The sequence below is a fragment of the Octopus bimaculoides genome, chromosome 6 (genome assembly GCF_046866305.1).
Source record: "Octopus bimaculoides isolate indiv1 chromosome 6, ASM4686630v1, whole genome shotgun sequence".
NCBI classification, from domain to species: Eukaryota; Metazoa; Mollusca; class Cephalopoda; order Octopoda; family Octopodidae; genus Octopus; species Octopus bimaculoides.
In genome coordinates, this window is record NC_142933.1 from 44809445 (window position 1) to 44829555 (window position 20111).

The window sequence follows — 20111 nt, forward strand, 5'->3', positions numbered from 1 at the left end:
TATATATATAAATATATATATTTATTTATATATATATATATATAAATATATATATATATTTATTTATATATATATAAATATATATATATATTTATTTATATATATATATATATATATTTATATATATTTATATATATATATATATTTATATATATATATATATTTATATATATATATATATTTATATATATATATATATTTATATATATATATATATTTATATATATATATATATTTATATATATATATATAAATATAAATATATATATATATTTATTTATATATATATATATATAAATATAAATATATATATATATTTATTTATATATATATATATATAAATATAAATATTTATTTATATATATATATATATAAATATATATATATATTTATTATATATATATATATAAATATATATATATATATTTATTTATATATATATATATATATTTATTTATATATATATATATATATTTATTTATATATATATATATATATTTATTTATATATATATATATATATTTATATATATATATATATTTATTTATATATATATATATATATTTATATATTTATATATATATATATATATTTATATATATATATATATTTATTTATATTTATATATATATATATATTTATTTATATATATATATATAAATATATATATATATATATTTATTTATATATATATATATAAATATATATATATATATATTTATTTATATATATATATATAAATATATATATATATATATTTATTTATATATATATATATAAATATATATATATATATATTTATTTATATATATATATATAAATATATATATATATTTATTTATATATATATATATAAATATATATATATATATTTATTTATATATATATTTATATATATATTTATATATATATTTATATATATATATATATATTTATATATATATATATATTTATTTATTTATCTATGTGTTTCAGCCAAGTGGCTGCGGTCATGCTGGTGCACCACCGTGATTTTCACGTTCCTCGCATGGTTTTCTCCCGCACCTGACATGGTCCAATCAAGAGTTTTGATGGCACATCTGGTGTATAAGAGAATTTGACATAGCTGCCCTAAACTGCGTCTCATTACGAGCCATTGGTTCGTCTGGTACCGTGGAGAGGAAAGTGTCAAGTTTTGGCTTGAAGACCTCCGTATCCATGTCTTGCATGTCTCTCAAATGTTTTGGAAGGGCATTGAAGAGCTGAGGTCCTCTGAAACCGAGGCTGCTGCAGTATCTCGTTCTTATGTGAGATGCAGTGGACGTTACCTTTGGCACCATGCAGTGACGACCCGTTCGGGCGTTCCTGTAGTACTTGATGCCAAAGTTTGGCACCAGTCCTTCCAGTATTTTCCATATGTATATTATTACATATCTCTCCCGCCTGCGCTCCAGGGAGTAGAGACCTAGTGCCTTCAGTCGCTCCCTGTAGTTCATCTGTTGGACTGTGGCGATCTTTTTTGTATAGTGCCGCTGAATTGCCTCGAGTTCTGCTGTCCGCTTAACACTGTGTGGTGACCACAACTGAGAGCAATAGTCTAGGCGGCTCAGAACAAATGTCTTCCATAGAATCAACATGACTTTTTGATCCCTTGTACGGAATGTCCACAGTATCCACCCTGCCAGTTGTCTGCACTTTGCTGTCAACTTGACAATGTGCATGTGAAATGATGCATCACTACACATGTTGATGCCCAGATCTCTTACTGTTTGTGGTTCTGGGATTGCAGTACCTCCAGGCCCTGTGTATGCCAGTTGGGAGGTGCTTGTGGTCTTGTAGCGCAGTACTTGAAATTTTTTGCATTGAACTGCATATTATTTTGCTCTGCCCACTCATATATTGCATTTAGGTCATTCTGCAGGCTTACAATATCATCAGGATTCTTTATTGCCCGAGATAGTTTTGTGTCATCAGCATAGCTAGTGACAGTGGCTCTCCGAGTGACCGTGGGCATGTCCAGAAGGGCCACTATGAACTCCTTGTGGAACACCGCTCAGTATTTGTGTTTCCCTAGATAGTTCTCCATTGGCTGCAACTGTCTGACTTCTACCATTCAGGAAGTCATGCAGCCACTCTCCTAATTTACCAGCTATGCCAAGGTTTCGCAGCTTGTGACACATCAAGCCATGATCAACTTTGTCAAAGGCTTTTGCAAAGTCGAGATATATCACATCAACATTTGAATGGTCAAGTAGCTGCTTCAGGACACAGTCATAATGCTGCAAGAGCTGCGTGAGGCAGCTTCTACCTGGACGGAAACCATGCTGGGTCTCATTCAGCAAGTCATTTTCTTCTAGGAACGCAATCAATCTCCTTCTGACAATTCGTTCCATATATTTATTTATATATATATTCATATATATATTTTTTCATATATATTTATATATTTATTTATATATATTTATATATTTATTTATATATATTTATATATATATTTATTTATATATATTTATATATATTTATTCATACATATTTATATATATTTATTTATATATATTTATTTATATATCTAGTTATATAGATTTTTAATTATATATATTTATATATATTTTTTTATATTTATATATATATACTTCCGGTTTCGTAGTGTTAAGACGTGTTTTTCCCTGTCTCTCGAAGCAACCAACAGGTATCTTTGCATATCGAAGATAAATATTTGCTGAAACCGACACAAAACTCGGTACCTGTTGTTTAACGACGGTCCTTGCATTATATCCGCTGAAAAAGAAAGAAAATAGTATATATACAGCGCACATTAATGTGAGTGAACCAAAGCGAACAACCATCTTCGAAGGAACCACGCACGTGGTGAGAGATTGTAAAGATAGAAATTTGAGCTAAGTTTTATTCTTTATTCTTTCTAAGTTTTATTCTATATTCTTTCTAAAAATTTACGACAAAATAATTTATTTCACACTTGTTTGTTAACATACTGTAATTTCTGTCACAGAATAGTTTTTGTTTTTGTTTATTTACGATAAAATTTATTTACGATAAAATCGTTCTTCTTAGTTTATTTACGTACTGAAAACTTAAAGTATTAAAAGTTTTCACTCAATTTCCCTTATAGTCACCTCGTTTTAACATTCTTAAGAAAAAATCTCTATTCTTATCCCATCTTCTCTCCCTCACTTTTTCTCTCTTAGTTTCTCTGTTTCTCACCCTCTCTGTTTTCCGTGATATATATATTTCTCGTTTTTCATTTTTCGATTTTCTTCTCATTTTCATTTTGTCTTGTTTGTTTCTCTCTCTTGAGTTCTTCTCTCTCTCTCTCATATATATATATATATACATATATATATATATATATATATATATATATATATATATATATATATATATATATATAAATATATAAATATATATTTATTATTTTCATTTTGTCTTGCCTCGTTTTGTTTGTTTTCTCTCTTGAGTTATCTTCTCTCTCTCTCTCTCTCTCTCTCTCTCTCTCTCTCTCTCATACATCTCTATTCCTATCACATCCTCTCTCTCTCTCTCTCTCTATCTATCTATCTATCTATCTATCTATCTCGTACTCTGTACGCACTCTCTATTCGCTTTACTTCGTATTCTCCCTCCCCTCCTTATACTCTTCTTTCTTTCTAGTACTATTTCTCTATACTTTAAGATAACCTCTCTCTCTCAAATATCGTGCACCATGGATACCAGCAGACGAAACTTTGTACAGCGCCAAGTTGAGGCCAACAAGAAGAGGAAGATGCGCCGAAACTTGCAACTGGAGGAAGTTCGCCTTCTTGTACACGCATGTATCCTGGCCAAAGGATCACCAGCAAATGATCTAATAGCCGAAAGCCTGGATAGGTACAATTTCCACAGGTCAATGGCTCAAATTGATCGAAAGAAACTGGAGCTCATTTGCTCCTACGAGCTCGTGAAACCGCACCTTGACCTCCTAGAAGGCATTATGAGAGACACGGACACAAAAAAGGACAGTGAAGACCCTGCACACTGTGCTCAGGCTCAAGAGGACCAAACGGACCACCGAGACAAGGCAAATGCCACCAGTGCTGTAGCCACAGCCACTGCTGAGGGCTGCAATGGCCATGGTGAATACAGCCAACGCAGCACCACACCAAGCGACAGACAGGAGAGCAGACAAGAAGACGGTGAACACAAACACAAACAGGCTTCAAGTCCAAGCACGTCATACAGAGAAAAAGAAACGGATCTGTAATTTCTACCTAAATGGTACCTGCTGGCACGGGGAAAAGGGGCGAAACTGCAAATTTGCCCACCCCAAACACCACCAGCTAAACAAGGTAGATAACCACTTAAAACAAAATAAGTGGGAGCGCAGAAAAGGGAGACCAGAAAGCTTAACCCTACATACACAAAATCCACCGAATACCAACAGGACTCACAAAGAGAGAAGTCCGTATATTCCTTCTGCTTCCAGCAAAAGGCTGTATGCAGAGGCTGTACGAACTGCAGCAGCTGACCAGCAAGCTTTTTTAAGCATGGCCCAGAAAATGGTACATCAGTTAACGTGGATGCAGAGGGTGCAGCGTCAACACCACATGAACCATTATCCAAGACCACCACAGATGGTGGATCAGGGATGGCCACCGCTAACACCAGGAACCCCTGCACAGATATCACACCCATATTCCTACTGAATATCCGGGGCCTATTACGAACAGGCGGCAAAGACAAGTTTCTATACTTGAAAGACCGAGTTACATGCAATCAAGCAATATGCATGGTGCTTACTGAAACGCATCTAACACCTAATATAGCAGATGCGGAGATAAACATACCAGAGTATGCCGTGCTCCGAACAGACAGGAGGGATAGAAGTCATGGGGGAGTTGCAATGTACATCCGAGAAGATGTCACACCCCTACTACTCCTATCACACTCAAACTCTATCTGTGATACTTTAATAGTACACATAAGACAGATTGATGTGGTTGTATGCTCAACATACCGTCCACCAAATACCGCAAAGCAGGAGGGTAAATTTGAGGACAGCCTCAGACGCATAGAAGAGGTCTTGACAAATCTGGACCAGCACATCAATATACTTTTCCTAGGTGACTTTAACCTCCCAAATGTTAAATGGCCTGAAGGTCACATCCTCTCTGGAATGTCACTGCATGAACAAAGCCAGGCAAAGTCTTTGTTAGAACTATCCCACATGCTGTTCATGGAACAGGTGATACTCCAACCAACCAGAGGAAGCAATATTTTAGATCTCTGCTTCACAAACAATGTGAGCCTAATCCATAATGTGAAAATAACGCCCACATCTCTCTCAGATCATAACATTATAGAATTAACTATGTATGGTCCTAGGCAACCCACTGACACCCACCCCACCAGGAGGACTCAAGCAATATCCAACCTGAATTTCCACAGGGCGGACTGGAAGTCAATTCGCAGAGAGATTCGAAATCAAAACTGGCATGACAGCCTTTCTATACAAGACAATGACCTCAAACTAAGTCATTTTATGTCAACTATACAAGGCATATGCACCAAATACGTGCCATATAGAAAGACCAGCAAACATGCCAATAGAATTCCTAGAGACAGGAAAATCCTTATGAGACACAGAACAAAGGTCTCAAACCAGTTAAATAGAGAACTGGGGGATAGGAAAAGGGCTAAATTAAAACTAACACTGTTAGAAATAGAAAACAAGATTAAACTCTCCCATGAAAAAGAAAGAGCAGAGAAGAAGAGAGCAGTAGAATGCATAAAAACAAACCCCAAGGCTTTCTATAGATTTGCAAAAGAGACTGCTACGGTACAGTATAAGATAGGACCTCTATTCCTGCCTAATGGCTCACTGACTGCGGATCCCACATGGATAAGTGAAGTGCTCAGTGCACAATTCAAGAGTGTATTCACTTCTCTGAGTCACATGCAGATAAAGAACCCAGCTGATTTCTTTGACAATAGCACTCAGCAGAAAAAGACTGCATCCATTACCTACATTGACATTGAAGAGGGAGATGTAATAGCTGCCATAAATGAAATGAGCTTAAATTCGGCAACTGGCCCCGATGGTTTCCCGGCTGTCCTCTTAAAGTCGTGTAAACAAGAATTAGCAGGACCACTCCGGATACTCTTCCAGAGTTTCCTTGCAAATGGTAAACTTCCCAAAGAGCTGAAGGAAGGCACCATATGTCCTATCCATAAAGGCGGAAGCAGAGCAGAGGCTGGGAACTACAGGCCCATCTCTCTGACTTCACATATTAGCAAAGTCATGGAACGAATTGTCAGAAAGAGATTGATTGCGTTCCTAGAAGAAAATGACTTGCTAAATGAGACCCAGCATGGTTTCCGTCCAGGTAGAAGCTGCCTCACGCAGCTCCTGCAGCATTATGACTGGGTCCTGAAGCAGCTACTTGGCCATTCAAATGTTGATGTGATATATCTCGACTTTGCAAAAGCCTTTGACAAAGTTGATCATGGCTTGATATGTCACAAGCTGCGAAACCTTGGCATAACTGGTAAATTAGGAGAATGGCTGCATGACTTCCTGAATGGTAGAAGTCAGACAGTTGCAGCCAATGGAGAACTATCTAGGGAAACACAAATATTGAGCGGTGTTCCGCAAGGAACTGTCCTGGGGCCACTACTGTTCATAGTGGCCCTTCTGGACATGCCCACGGTCACTCGGAGAGCCACTGTCACTAGCTACGCTGATGACACAAAACTATCTCGGGCAATAAAGAATCCTGATGATATTGTAAGCCTACAGAATGACCTAAATGCAATATATGAGTGGGCAGAGCAAAACAATATGCAGTTCAATGCGGAAAAATTTCAAGTACTGCGCTACAAGGCCACAAGTGCCTCCCAACTGGCATACACAGGACCTGGAGGTACTGCAATCCCAGAACCACTAGCCGTGAGAGACCTGGGCATCAACATGTGTAGTGATGCATCATTTCACATGCACATTGTCAAGTTGACAGCAAAGTGCAGACAGCTGGCGGGGTGGATACTGAGGACATTCCGTACAAGGGATCAAAAAGTCATGTTGACTCTATGGAAGACATTTGTCCTGAGCCGCCTAGACTATTGCTCTCAGTTGTGGTCACCACACAGTGTCAAACGGACAGCAGAACTCGAGGCAATTCAGAGGCACTATGCAAAAAAGATCGCCACAGTCCAGCAGATGAACTACAGGGAGCGACTGCAGGCACTAGGTCTCTACTCCGTGGAACGAAGGCGGGAGAGATATGTAATAACATACATATGGAAAATACTGGAAGGACTGGTGCCGAACTTTGGCATCAAGTACTACAGGAATGCCCGCACGGGTCGCCACTGCATGGTGCCAAAGGTGTCGTCCACTGCATCTCACATAAGAACAAGATACTGCAGCAGCCTCGGTTTCAGAGGACCTCAGCTCTTCAATGCTCTGCCAAAACATTTGAGAGACCTGCAAGACACGGATGTGGAGGTCTTCAAGACAAAACTCGACGCTTTTCTCTCCACGATACCAGACGAACCAATGGCTCGAAATGAGACACAGTTTAGGGCAGCGATGTCAAATTCTCTTATACACCAGATGTGCCATCAAAACTCTTGATTGGACTATATCAGGTGCAGGAGAAGAGTCATGCAAGGAACGTGAAGAGAGCAAAGCATAAAGACAGAAAATCACGGTGGTGCTCCAGCATGACCACAGCCACTTGGCTGAAACCCATAAATATATAAATAAATATATATTTATATATATATATCTATCTATCATCATAAATATACAGGGATTAGCATTGAGTTGCTTCTCCAACATACTGAAAATTTAGAAATAGCAGTCAAAGAACTACTGATTCTAAACTACAAATTTTTCTCTAAACGGATGGCGATATTTGGTTTTACCGATAAAGGTTTTTTCATACTGAACTACTTGGCAAAATTGTTAATTATTAATTCTATTATTAATTGACGATTCCCTGCCCTTATTCTTGTATATTTTATATTTGATATCTCTAAGTTAGATGGTTAAACCGTAATCCCTCCACACGGGACTTCTTTTCATACGGGACTATTTGTGACGCACATGGAATAGATTTCTTTGAGGTGAGATGCCTGAACTCACTAGCCGATGAATTCGTAAGTGCCTTTCTTATCGTTGATTTTTGGTGTCGCATGGCCAAAGATTACCGTGAATTTTTTTAGAGACACTTTCAAATTTTTTGGACTGAAGATTGGAATAGTGAAATTTTCATTCGCTTAACAATGAAACGATTCGTATCCAACTAACTAAAGACTTGTTTTGTTTACGCTTTTCCCTCCGGTTTTTTGTTCTATGTGTGCCATAAATATCGCCATCCGTTTAGAGAAAAATTTGTAGTTTAGAATCAGTAGTTCTTTGACTGCTATTTCTAAAGTTTCAGTATGTTGGAGAAGCAACTCAATGCTAATCCCTGTATATTTATGATGATAAATGGTTTTACCGATGAAGGTTTTTTTCATACTGAACTACTTGGCAAAATTGTTAATTATTAATTCTATTATTAATTGACGATTCCCTGCCCTTATTCTTGTATATTTTATATATCTATCTATATAGATATTTTTATATATATATATATATATATATATATATATATATATATATATATATATATATATATACATATATTTATATTATATATATATATATATATTTAATAGAGAGAGAGAGAAGAGGCGACAAACAACTTTAGGTTATTTCTTCGTAAATACATTTTTCCATCGTGGTTGTTTGGATCTCTGCATTGGATGTCAAAATTTCTCCGATATGTTCTGCGTTTCATAACTAGTAATATCACTCAGCATAGTAGTTATTTAATTACGACACTGCTAGTAGACCTGATGATGGTAATCTATACCGTAAGCTGTTTACTTAACGGTAGCATTTGTACATCTCTTTACCCATGCAAGATACGTTGTGTGTATGTTATCAATGAGTTTCATTTTTGTATTTGTTGTCAATAGAGAAAGAGACGGACTCTAGCATAGATCCAAGGCTCCTTCATTGGAACTTTTATCAACATCATCCAGGTATTTGTGCATATGTGCGTGTGTGCAGTATTTGGTGTTAGTGTATGCGCAGATTTCTATGTTTGTTTTATGGATGCGTTTTTACGTATATATTTTCATGTCTAGGCGTATGCATACGTATTTATGTGCAGATTTGTATGTTTGCTTTATGGATGCGTTTTTATGTATATATTTTCATGTCTTGATGCATGCATATGTATTTATGTGCTAAACTTTTGGAAAGTTTTACAAATCTTTACAGTTCCATTGATGGCTTGAATCTGTAGTCTTCTAATCAGCCTTTTTCTTTCATCTTTTGAGAACCCTAATTTTTCCAGGTTTTTGTTGAGGCAGTTCGTTACATATCCCAATGCCCCAACAATCACGGGTATGAATCTGAACTTGTAGTCTGGGTGGAGTATCTGCAAATTTCTCAGTAGCTCGGCGTAGTTGTTCACTTTTTCTCTAAACTTTAGTGTGATGTTGACATCCGCAGGACAGCTGATTTCTACTATTGTACACAGTTTTTCTTCTCTGTCCCAGATTACTATATCCGGTCTGTTATGTCTGCATTTTCTTGAGGTTTTTATTGGGACATTCCACCAATACTCTTTCATATTGTGAGTGGTAATGGCCTTTACCTCATTATGGGTTTTCATGTATGTATGTACACAGTATTCGAGCTTAATTTGACAGTTTGCATAAAAGGAAAATAAAATAACAAATCCAATGATAAATGTATTTGAAAAAAAAAATCAAAAATATCAACAAGGCCGGGAGATGGCAGTTTATGCAAAGTAACCACCCTGAGCCTTCACCACAACCCCAAGACGACTCTAAAATTTGGCACATGCACTATTTACTGTGTGCTCGGGCAGATCTTTGAACCCCTTCTTGATCTTGGTGTTGGTCTTGTTTATCAGCTCAGCCTTGGTGTTGCAGGCAGGGCAGTTAGTGTATTTCCCAACCAAGCCCCACACACGGTAAACCGTGGAATTACAAACGGGGAAATTAGGAGGCCAGAAATTGAGGCTGGTGGAATCGCAGAAATTCTCAGACAACCACGTCAGACTATCTCCAGAGGCTATAGCAAGGAGCCGAATCCTGCTACCACACATATGGCTTTCCAGCTGCAACCTTCTCCAGCCAAGATTTGACCACACTCTCTAATAGCTTCTCATAACCATCTGAATGGAGCGTAAGATTCTGTTCAAACAGCACCGTCACTGGAGACACACACAAAAACTATCACCTTCCTGCTAGCCACAGCTTCGTAGTCGCAGTTGCAGCTGTCCATGTCACACCTTATAGGGTTTACAGTGTTTACAGAGCACTGAGTAGCAGTTATGATGTTGATGTCGGCATTTTGATACTTGGCACGAATCACCATGATACAAGTAACTCTTTTCCAATATTAAGATGACTTCCAGTCCTCTACATTAGCAAACTTTTCTTAATCTTCAACTTTATTCTATATGCTCTCCAATGCTGCAGAATGTTCACCAACATATCAAGCTATTCCTGAAAGGAGACATAAAAATCGCCAAATTTAGCCTCTGTGTGTGTGTGTGTGTGTGCGCGTATATATATATATATATAAAAACGAATTATTATCATCATTTAACCGCCGTTTTCCATGCTGGCATGGGTTGGACGGTCTGACAGCGCTGGGCAACACAAGAGTTACTTGGGCTCCAGTTGTCTGTTATGGCATGGTTTCTATGACTGGATGCTCTTCCTAACACCATCCATTTTACAGTGTGTGTTGGGTGCCTATCAAGTGATACAAAAGCTTTTTAAATGGCCTCTAATGGGCGCTTTTCCACATGACACCGATACAAGTACTTCTTACGTAGCACCGTTACAAGCATGGGTGATTTTATGTGAAACCAGCACCCGCGAGCCCGCAAGACAAGGACCTCTCTACTGACAGAGGGACATGCCTGTATGTATAGATAGTCACGACTTTACTTAGTCTGACGTGTTTTTTCAAGTACAGCAAATCGCCAGGAATCGCGGTCCATTGTCATCTCTCTGAAGATCGTTTTTCCCCATTTTGTCCCACGTCCACAATTAGCGATCGACGATTCTTAATGCAGCTGCCCTCATCCATATGCATCACATAACCATACCAGTGTAGTCTTCTCTCTTGCGCACTACATCTGATGACTCTTATACCCAATTTTCCTTTTAATCATTTACATCCTGTCGTACACGCCCATTAACATTACCCATCGAGGGGAGCATACTGACTTCATTTCTTTCAAGCTTTTGCATGTCTTCAATAGTCACAGCCCATGTCTCACTGCCAAGTGGCATAGCTGTTCATACACAGACATCATACAATTAGCCTTTCACTCTGAGGGACAGGCCCTTAGATACCAACAAAGGTAGAAGCTCTCTAAATTTTACCCAGCTTGTTCTTATTCTAGAAACTACGCTGTCAGAGCCTCATCTCCACAGCTAACTTGGTCACCTAAGTAATGGAAACTATCTGCTATTTCTAAGGATCCTACCCGATATTTGAGGGAGTCTGTTTCCTGCACATCTGCCGCACATAAGCATTACTTTCTCTGTTAACCATATTTTGATACCACTGCATCTCTTACTTGACCATAGCTTGCACTGGGTATCAGTATGAAGTTTCTACCAACACCTTTCTACATATCGAGTAGGACCATCACCCTGAAGGGATCAGGGATTTTTCTGTTTTCTCATTTATAGGGACTTTAGCCTTTGCTATATTAATGGTCATCAGCGTAGAGGAGCTCCAAAGGGCAGCCAGTTTTAAATTCCTGGAGAACTATGATAAACAAGATAGGGTGGAGAACCAATCCTTGGTGAACTCCTACTGGTACACTAAATTCCTTGCTACACTCTTTGCCAACTTCCACCTTACTGAGAACATCCCTGTTCATGGCTTGTACAGTTCTCACCAAGCACTCATCTATCCCCAGCTCAGCACTGCCCACCAGACAAGGAAGCAGGGAACCCTGTCAAAGGTAGGTAGATAGTTCAAATTATTGGGGTGTAAAAATTAAAATCATGGACAAATGAAGTATGAAATATTTGAATGATACAATGGCGATTATAATCAAACGTAAGAAAGAAAACAGAGGGAACATGTCACATGGTGTGGAATATGAAAAAAAAAACATAACAACAAATAGACAACATAGTGATATAACAGAACAATCAAGTAGTTTTTGTATAAGATCTTTTAATTTTATGACCTTATCATAAAAAGCAAAATACCGCTCGCTGATAGTTGGCGATAATCTTTAATTTGGATAAGGTTAAAAAAAGAACAATAACCATCCTTTTAAACCAATAAACCAGACCGATATATGCATACTATTCTCATTTGTTTGTCATGTCTATAGCACTTTTACAATTCCCATAACAAAAGGGGTGTTAAGTTTCCAAATTATATCTCCTTCTTACATGATTTTTTTTTTAATGTTATGATACAAAAGAAAATGCTTACAAGTGTGTGTGTATACAAACACACACATATATATATATAGGGTCTGTTGTTCATATATCTGAAAAAGAAGCACACTCTAAAGCATTAGAGCAATATATTTGTTTAGGAAGTTAAAAGTTATCATAGTGACCATTGGTTTTGTGTCTATAAAGCGCCTAACATTATAGGTCACTCATCAGTCAAATGGCTGAAGGCCTATACTGCTGAATGTTTTATAGGTGCAAAATCAATCGTCACTCTACGACTTACCATAACTTTTAACTTCCTAAATATATGTATGTGTGCATGCATGCGCGTGTGTGTGTGTGTGTGTGTAAAGTAATAGGTGTTTATATGACCAGAAATAGGTTACTCAATACATGTGAAGAATGAGAGCGATACATATGTATGTATGTATATGATATAGTCCAATAAAGATAATATACTATTACTTCAGGATTCATGCTTAAAGACTAAGTAATTTTCAGACAATAAACGAACTTTTCCCAAACAAAACTGAAAAAAAATAAAAGGCCGAAAAAACAAACAAGATGTAAACGAAAAATATTCTAGTTTTGAATGGTCAGTTAGAAATGTAATAAGGGCTTCAGTTCCTTACATCTTAATATTAGTTAGGAAAGCTGTTTTTCTTAGTTCCTGGCAGAGAATGAATATGATGCAAAGAAAGGAAAAAATGACAGCAAATACAGAATATAAGGAATGAAAATAACTAGTGTGAAAAAATATAAGCTAACTGATATTCTTGAATGTGGTCTACCATTTAGTACAATTCTATAAATTGATATATCTTTCAATCTTAACTTTTATGATATTTTCTTCGTGTGTGTGTGTGCATATACATATATATATATATATGGAGAAAGAGGAAGAGAGAGAGATTGGTAGGTAGATATGTAGATATACACACATACACATATATATACATACATATACTAGAATTAGAAACAGAAAGTCTGTGGTACAGTATTATATATTTGAAAGCTATTTCTATTTCTATTCCTTTTCCAAATAAATACACACACACACACATATTCAGGATTTGTCCTTTTATTTAATCCTAAAAATATATACATATATATATATATATATATATATATATATATATATTTTCAGGATTTGTCCTTTTATTTAATCCTAAAAATATTATTTATGTAACGCATGCACTCCTTAATTTTTTACCTATATATATATACATGCAACCTTCCTTACAGTTTTTTTGCAAAAGTGACAGATTTTCATATCTATCCTGATTTTCTTGTATGTTTTTCTTTTTTTTGAGAAAGAAAAATTTGATGCTCATCTGAAAATCGTATTTTTTCCTTTCAAATGCAGGCCTATATTGTCTCAAATGGACTATTTGATATACATACATATATGTATGTATGTATTTATTTATATATATACTACATCAATATGTGTATAGAAGTATATAAACACACACACACACACACATGTATCTCGACATACATACAGATATATAGATATATATGTATATATACATATGAACAGATATTTATATCATATTTCCCAATATTTATCATAACAGATGGGTAAAAAGAAAATCCATATTATTTCACAGATAATCTCATATTAAGGTTTGCTGGCAATAATGATCATGAAGCATGAATAAATAGTATGTAACAAGAGAACAGTGTGAATTTATGCATGTCATCATTACATGTGTTTCAGTGACAATAACTTAATGATTACACAAAATTAATTTTTCAAAATCCATCATACAAGTCACTTTGTTAGAAGTTTTATAATGATAACCGTGTGTATTTATTATTTATTTTGGCATAAGGCCAACAATTTAGAGGGGTACAAAGTTGATTACATTGACACCCCCAGAAATCAACTGGTACTTATTTTATCAACTCCGAAAGGATGAAAGGCAAAATCGACCTCAGCAGAATTTGAACTCAAAACATAAAGATGGACATTGCCAGACAAAATGCCACCAGCATTTTGTTTGGCAATACTAACGATACTGCCAACTCGCCATCTTTGATGAATACATATATTGATGAGTGTTTATAGTTGTAAAAATGCTTGAAAATATATTTGGCAGTAGAGAAATTATCTATTGCCTATATTTTTTTAACATCTGGTCAACTATAAACACATATTATACATAGTTTATTAGCATAACACTGCTGATAAACTGACTTGTACATTGGATTTAAGGATTAAATGAAATTACTTTTAAATATTCATTAGGTAATCATCACACAAATACATGTAAAGATGATGTAATTTCAAACTACATTCTTTTGTCTTGTACAAATTAAGTATATAACATACAATATATATATATGTATATCACAAGATATCAATATAGAGATATAATATATATTTGATGCACATATATAAATGATTTACCTGTGATATGTATATATAAATAATACAAATAATATGATTTAAAAGTACATGTAAATAATGTACATATATGTATGCATATTACATGTCACTGTATGTATATCTATAACTATATAGACAAAATTATACACATACATACATGTATGTATATATAAAGTATCCATGTGTGTGTGTCTGTACATGTATGCATATGTATGTACATATATTTTTATATATATTTAATATATTCCCTCATATACATAAGTACTAACACATTTATACATATATGCACACATATACATACATGCATATATACATAGATATATATGCATGCATGTGTATACACACACACACACATATACACATAACCTTAGCCTGTACTTAAATAAGCAAACCCATACACATAACCAGTTGCTAATATATTCCATTGTTACTCAAGGTGCTGTACACAAGTAAAAGCCAACTGCAGGTGCAGAGCTCTATGGCAGTAGTGGTTAACTCTGAGATACAATGGAGTGAATTGAATATTGATCCAAAATAAACACAAACTCTATTCGATGTATTGAGTGCTAATTCTGTTCATTTCTAAACAAGCTCATGTAATATATATTGATATATATATATATATATATATATATATATATATACATACATACACATATATACATATGTATCTATATATATATATGAACCATGTCTAGATGTGCATATTCACACACACAATACACACCTAAGCATATGTGTGTGTGTATGCATCACATATGTACCTAATATATCCTAAATTTTATATATATATGTATATAATATCTAAGCATATATATGTGTGTGCATGCATGCATGTATGTGTGTGTGTGTGTGCGCGTTCATGCATGTGTGTGTGTCTGTGTGTGTGCATGCATATATATATATATAACTATTTATTTAATCAGTATTCTCCATTTGGTTTTCTTTTTTTTTTATAATTATTATTTTTCTTCTCTTGTTATGTTTCTGCTGTAAACTTCAGAACAAACCTTAATCATCAATTGGATGCTAAACATAGAAGAACACAGATTATTTTTAAAGATATTGCTCTCTGATATTTAGAATCTCAATATAAGAATATATTGTTTTCATTCCGTTTGATGCCTTCTGTCTCTTACTGGAAGAGAGAAAGTAAAGAGACAGATAGATAGATAGATAAATAGACAGAGAGAAAAACTGAAAGAATGGTATTTCTTGATTATATAATTATAAAACTTGATACGAATAGAGTGTCCTTCAATAGGCAATCTTTCAAAGCAAAAATAGTCTCTGTTTTTTGTTTGGTATTATTTCTTCCTTTTATTTTCTTGGATCCTATCAAGAAAAAAATGTCTGCAATGGAACGTATGAACTAAAATGACAAAAACTGAAGAGATGGATATACATATATGTGTGTATGTGTATATATATATATATATATATATGCATATATGTATGCATGTATGTTTGATGTATGTATTGTCTATATACATTAAATGTCAAATGGTTGATTGGCACTGGAAATGGTGCTCATTATCTCACCACTATTATATCGCTGTTCCAGGATTGCAAGCTGATGTGTGGACACTTGGGGAAACCCGTTTTATATTAACCAAATGCTGAATGTATCTGCTAGGAGAGAAATGGATTCCACCAGGATGTAATGGACTGTAAAAGTATCTCATCAAGGGCCTCTTAAGGACCCTAAATAGGTCATGGTACAAACCAATGAATCTGTCATTGGAGAAGAACTGTTTTGCAGGAAGTTACAGGAACTTCTTTCATGGTGTTTTTTTTTAAATTTTTTTTTTTTTAAATCATTGTTTCGTGTATTGGATAAAATATCGGAAGCTTCAGGAATCGAAGGGCAAGTGATGAATTTTATTACACAGGAAGAGAAAGAGCTAGATGGTTGGTTATATATCGTCGGCACTGTCTGGAGATGGGTGTTGTAGACGACTGTTGATGTAACTAGCGATTAATAGACTTAATTCAAGGATCTGGAAGTAAAAGGAAATCAGTTTTAGACATGAGGTTTACATCATTTTATAGTATCACATCAAAATATCGATACCACCCTCATCAACATCATCATCATCAAGCATCAGGTTGATGGATTAGTAGACTTGTCAGAATGTTAGACAAAAGACCTTACATTACCTAGTTAACACATCTTCAGAATCCCCTTGAGGTCAACTTTGTCTTTCATCCCCTTGGAATTGATAAAAAAGTATTTCATGTACTAGTATCAATTTAATCAACACCACCTCTCTTTGAAATTGCTGGCCTTATATCCAAAGTAGAAAATATTATCATTAGTACTATCATTTTCATCATAAATAAATAAAAGTCACTGTATTTTGACAATTTATCTATCTATTTATTTATTTATATATTCATTTAGGCCTGTTTTTTCATCCAAGTTTCTTAAGTTGATCTGTGTCTCCACAACTCTTCAATGTGTTGCTATCTGTTATTGCATGCAGACCTAATTTGTAATATTCATCAAAACCACTTCATCACAAATCTTTCTTTTTCCAAGCCTAATTTATCTTTCACTCTATAATGAAATTATTTTCCCATCCATTCATCTGTCAGTCAAATTACGTTTCTGTTTCAAAAAAACAAAAACAAAAAAAACTGGTTTCTCTAAAATATATTAAATACTCTGACGGTTTTTCAAATCCTTGGTACTCAATCTATCCCATACATTTACTTTGTAAACAAGTATGCAATATTTAAGTCAGTAACTCCTAAGAGTTTGATCATTACTTCCATGTCTTTAACCATATTGAAATATATGTTCTTAGATTCAATTAATTTTGAAAATAATGAAGTATTTACTGACATAAGGTTGTTTATAGAATACCAGCCTCTCCATTCCCACCCCCTTCACACCACCAATGTTATCCAAGGTTAAGGCCGATACAGCTTGGCATCAGTGACATTGCAATTCATTTCTACAACTGCGTAAAATGGAGCAACATGACATAATGTCTTTCTCAATAACACAACATGCTGCCCAGTCTGGGAATTGAATTCACTACCTCATATATATACCAAATGTAAGTTTGCATGCATATATGAATGAATGTATCTTTATGTGAAAATCTATATGAAGCGAATGTACACGTCTTTGAAAAAGGCTTTTGTATATATGTTAAAAATAATCAACAAGAAAAATAAAAGACCATACCTTGGGTTTTGGCAGTACAAACAACATTTTCTCTGTCCTATGTTCATAGTGATGGGGAGCTGACTCAATCAATTGGTTAACAACAAGCATGAAATCATCTTTCCATCCACCAAATGTTACGACGGATTTGAAATCAAAGTTGCTGATTGGTTGCTGTAAATAAAACATGGCAGGTTAGAAGTGAATTTTCCCTCAGAACACAATTTTATGTGACAAAAGATGAATGAAATTCCACCCTTTAAGAACGCAGTATTGGTTAACTTTTATTGGCTCTGCGAGCGGTGACATATACATTGATATAGAAGGGTTGGATAAAATAATGGAAACACCTAGTATCATAGCATCATAATTTTGAAATATCTATTAAACTATCAAATGTATGTTTATTTTCATGTTTTTTATTTATCATTAGTGTTGCTTAATGTTTTGCTAAAATTGCTGTTTCTTTTCAGATATCATCAGAAAAAGGTAATTAAAATTCATTAAAATGACAGATCTATCAGACGTTCAAAGAGGTCAAATTGTTGGTGCTCATATGGCAGGTGCTAGCATGATGAAAACAACCGAAATGTTTGGTGTATCAAGAAGTACTGTCTCGAAAGTAATGACAGCCTTAGAGAAAGAGGGAAAAACCTCCTCATCAAAAGAAAACTCAGGAAGAAAAACAAAATTTTCAGATAGGGACCGTCAGACTCTTACATGAATTGTTAGAAAAGATCACAAAAGTACAGCTCCCAAAATTACTGCAGAGTTTAATGACTACCCTGAGAACCCAGTTTCCACAAAAACTGTTTGCCAGGAGCTGCTCAAGGCCAGATTTCACAGGAGGGCTGCAATCAGAAAACCACTACTTTGAAAAACAAATGTTACAAAGCATTTACAGTGGAGTAAAAACCTACAGAATTGGTTCCTAGAACAGTGGACGAATGTTATTTTCTCTGACAAGTCATCTTTTACCTTATTTCCAACTACCGGCCGAGTATATGTGTGGAGACAGCCAAAAGAAGCATTTGACCCAGACTGCCATCTTCCAACTGTTAAACATGGAGGAGGATCTCTGATGATAGGGGGGGGGGGCTATATCTTGGAAATCCACCAGCCCAATGGTTTCCCTTCATGGTAGAATTAATAGTCAAGACTATTTAAGCATTTTATCTGATCAAATTCATCTTATGGTTGCAGAACTGTTTCTGGAAAGAAACACAATCTTTCAGGATGATAATGCACCAATTCACACAGCTAAAGTTGTTACTGAATGGCATGAGGAACATCTCATCTGGCCACCACAGTCTCCAGATCTCAATATTATTGAACATTTATGATGCATTTTAGAAAAACAAGTAAGGAGTTGATATCCTCCACCATCATCACTACAAGAACTAGAGACTATTTTAACTGAAGAATGGACAAAAATTCTTTTGGAAATAATTCAAACTTTGTACAAGTCCATACCTCATAGAATTCAAGCTGTAATTACTGCCAAAGGCGGTCCTACCCCATATTTTAATAAATTTGTTTGAAATTTTAAGGTGTTTCCATTATTTTGTCCAAACCCTATATATATATATATATATTCTCTTAAATGTTTCAATCATTTGACTGTAGCCGTTCTGTAGCACTTCTTTAAAGGGTTTTAGTCGATTAAATCAACCCCAGGACTCATTCTTTGTAAGCCTAGTACTTATTCTATCAGTCTCATTCACCAGACTCCTAAGTTACAGGGACATAAACACACCAACATCAGTTGTCAAGCAATGGTGGGTGGGATAAACACAGATACAAAGACACACACATTTAAATATACATACATACATGTATGCACACACACACACATATATATATATGATGGGCTTCTTTCAGTTTCTGTCTACCAAATCCACTCACAATGCTTTGGTTGGCCCCAGTAGAACACATTTTCCTAAGGTGTCATGCAGTGGGACTAAACCCAGAACCATGTGGTTGGGAAACAAGCCTCTTACCACACAGCCATGCCTGCTGCTATTATCTGGTCCTGTACCA

General features: G+C 35.1%; 1 protein-coding gene across 11 annotated transcripts in view; it reads right to left on the minus strand.

Moving 5' to 3' along the window:
- Positions 1–15801: 15801 nt before the first annotated feature.
- The window catches only part of LOC106873829 (pleckstrin homology domain-containing family H member 2), a 719935-nt gene continuing 715625 nt past the window's right edge, over positions 15802–20111 (minus strand). For all 11 annotated transcript variants that reach the window (XM_089353814.1, XM_089353811.1, XM_089353808.1 and 8 more), the window contains 2 exons: positions 18093–18245; positions 15802–16896 (listed from right to left, as the gene is read on the minus strand). In XM_089353814.1, coding sequence (XP_089209940.1) covers positions 16813–16896; positions 18093–18245 — 237 coding nt within the window. In that variant the 3' untranslated portion in view covers positions 15802–16812. The remainder of the gene's footprint in view (positions 16897–18092; positions 18246–20111) is intronic.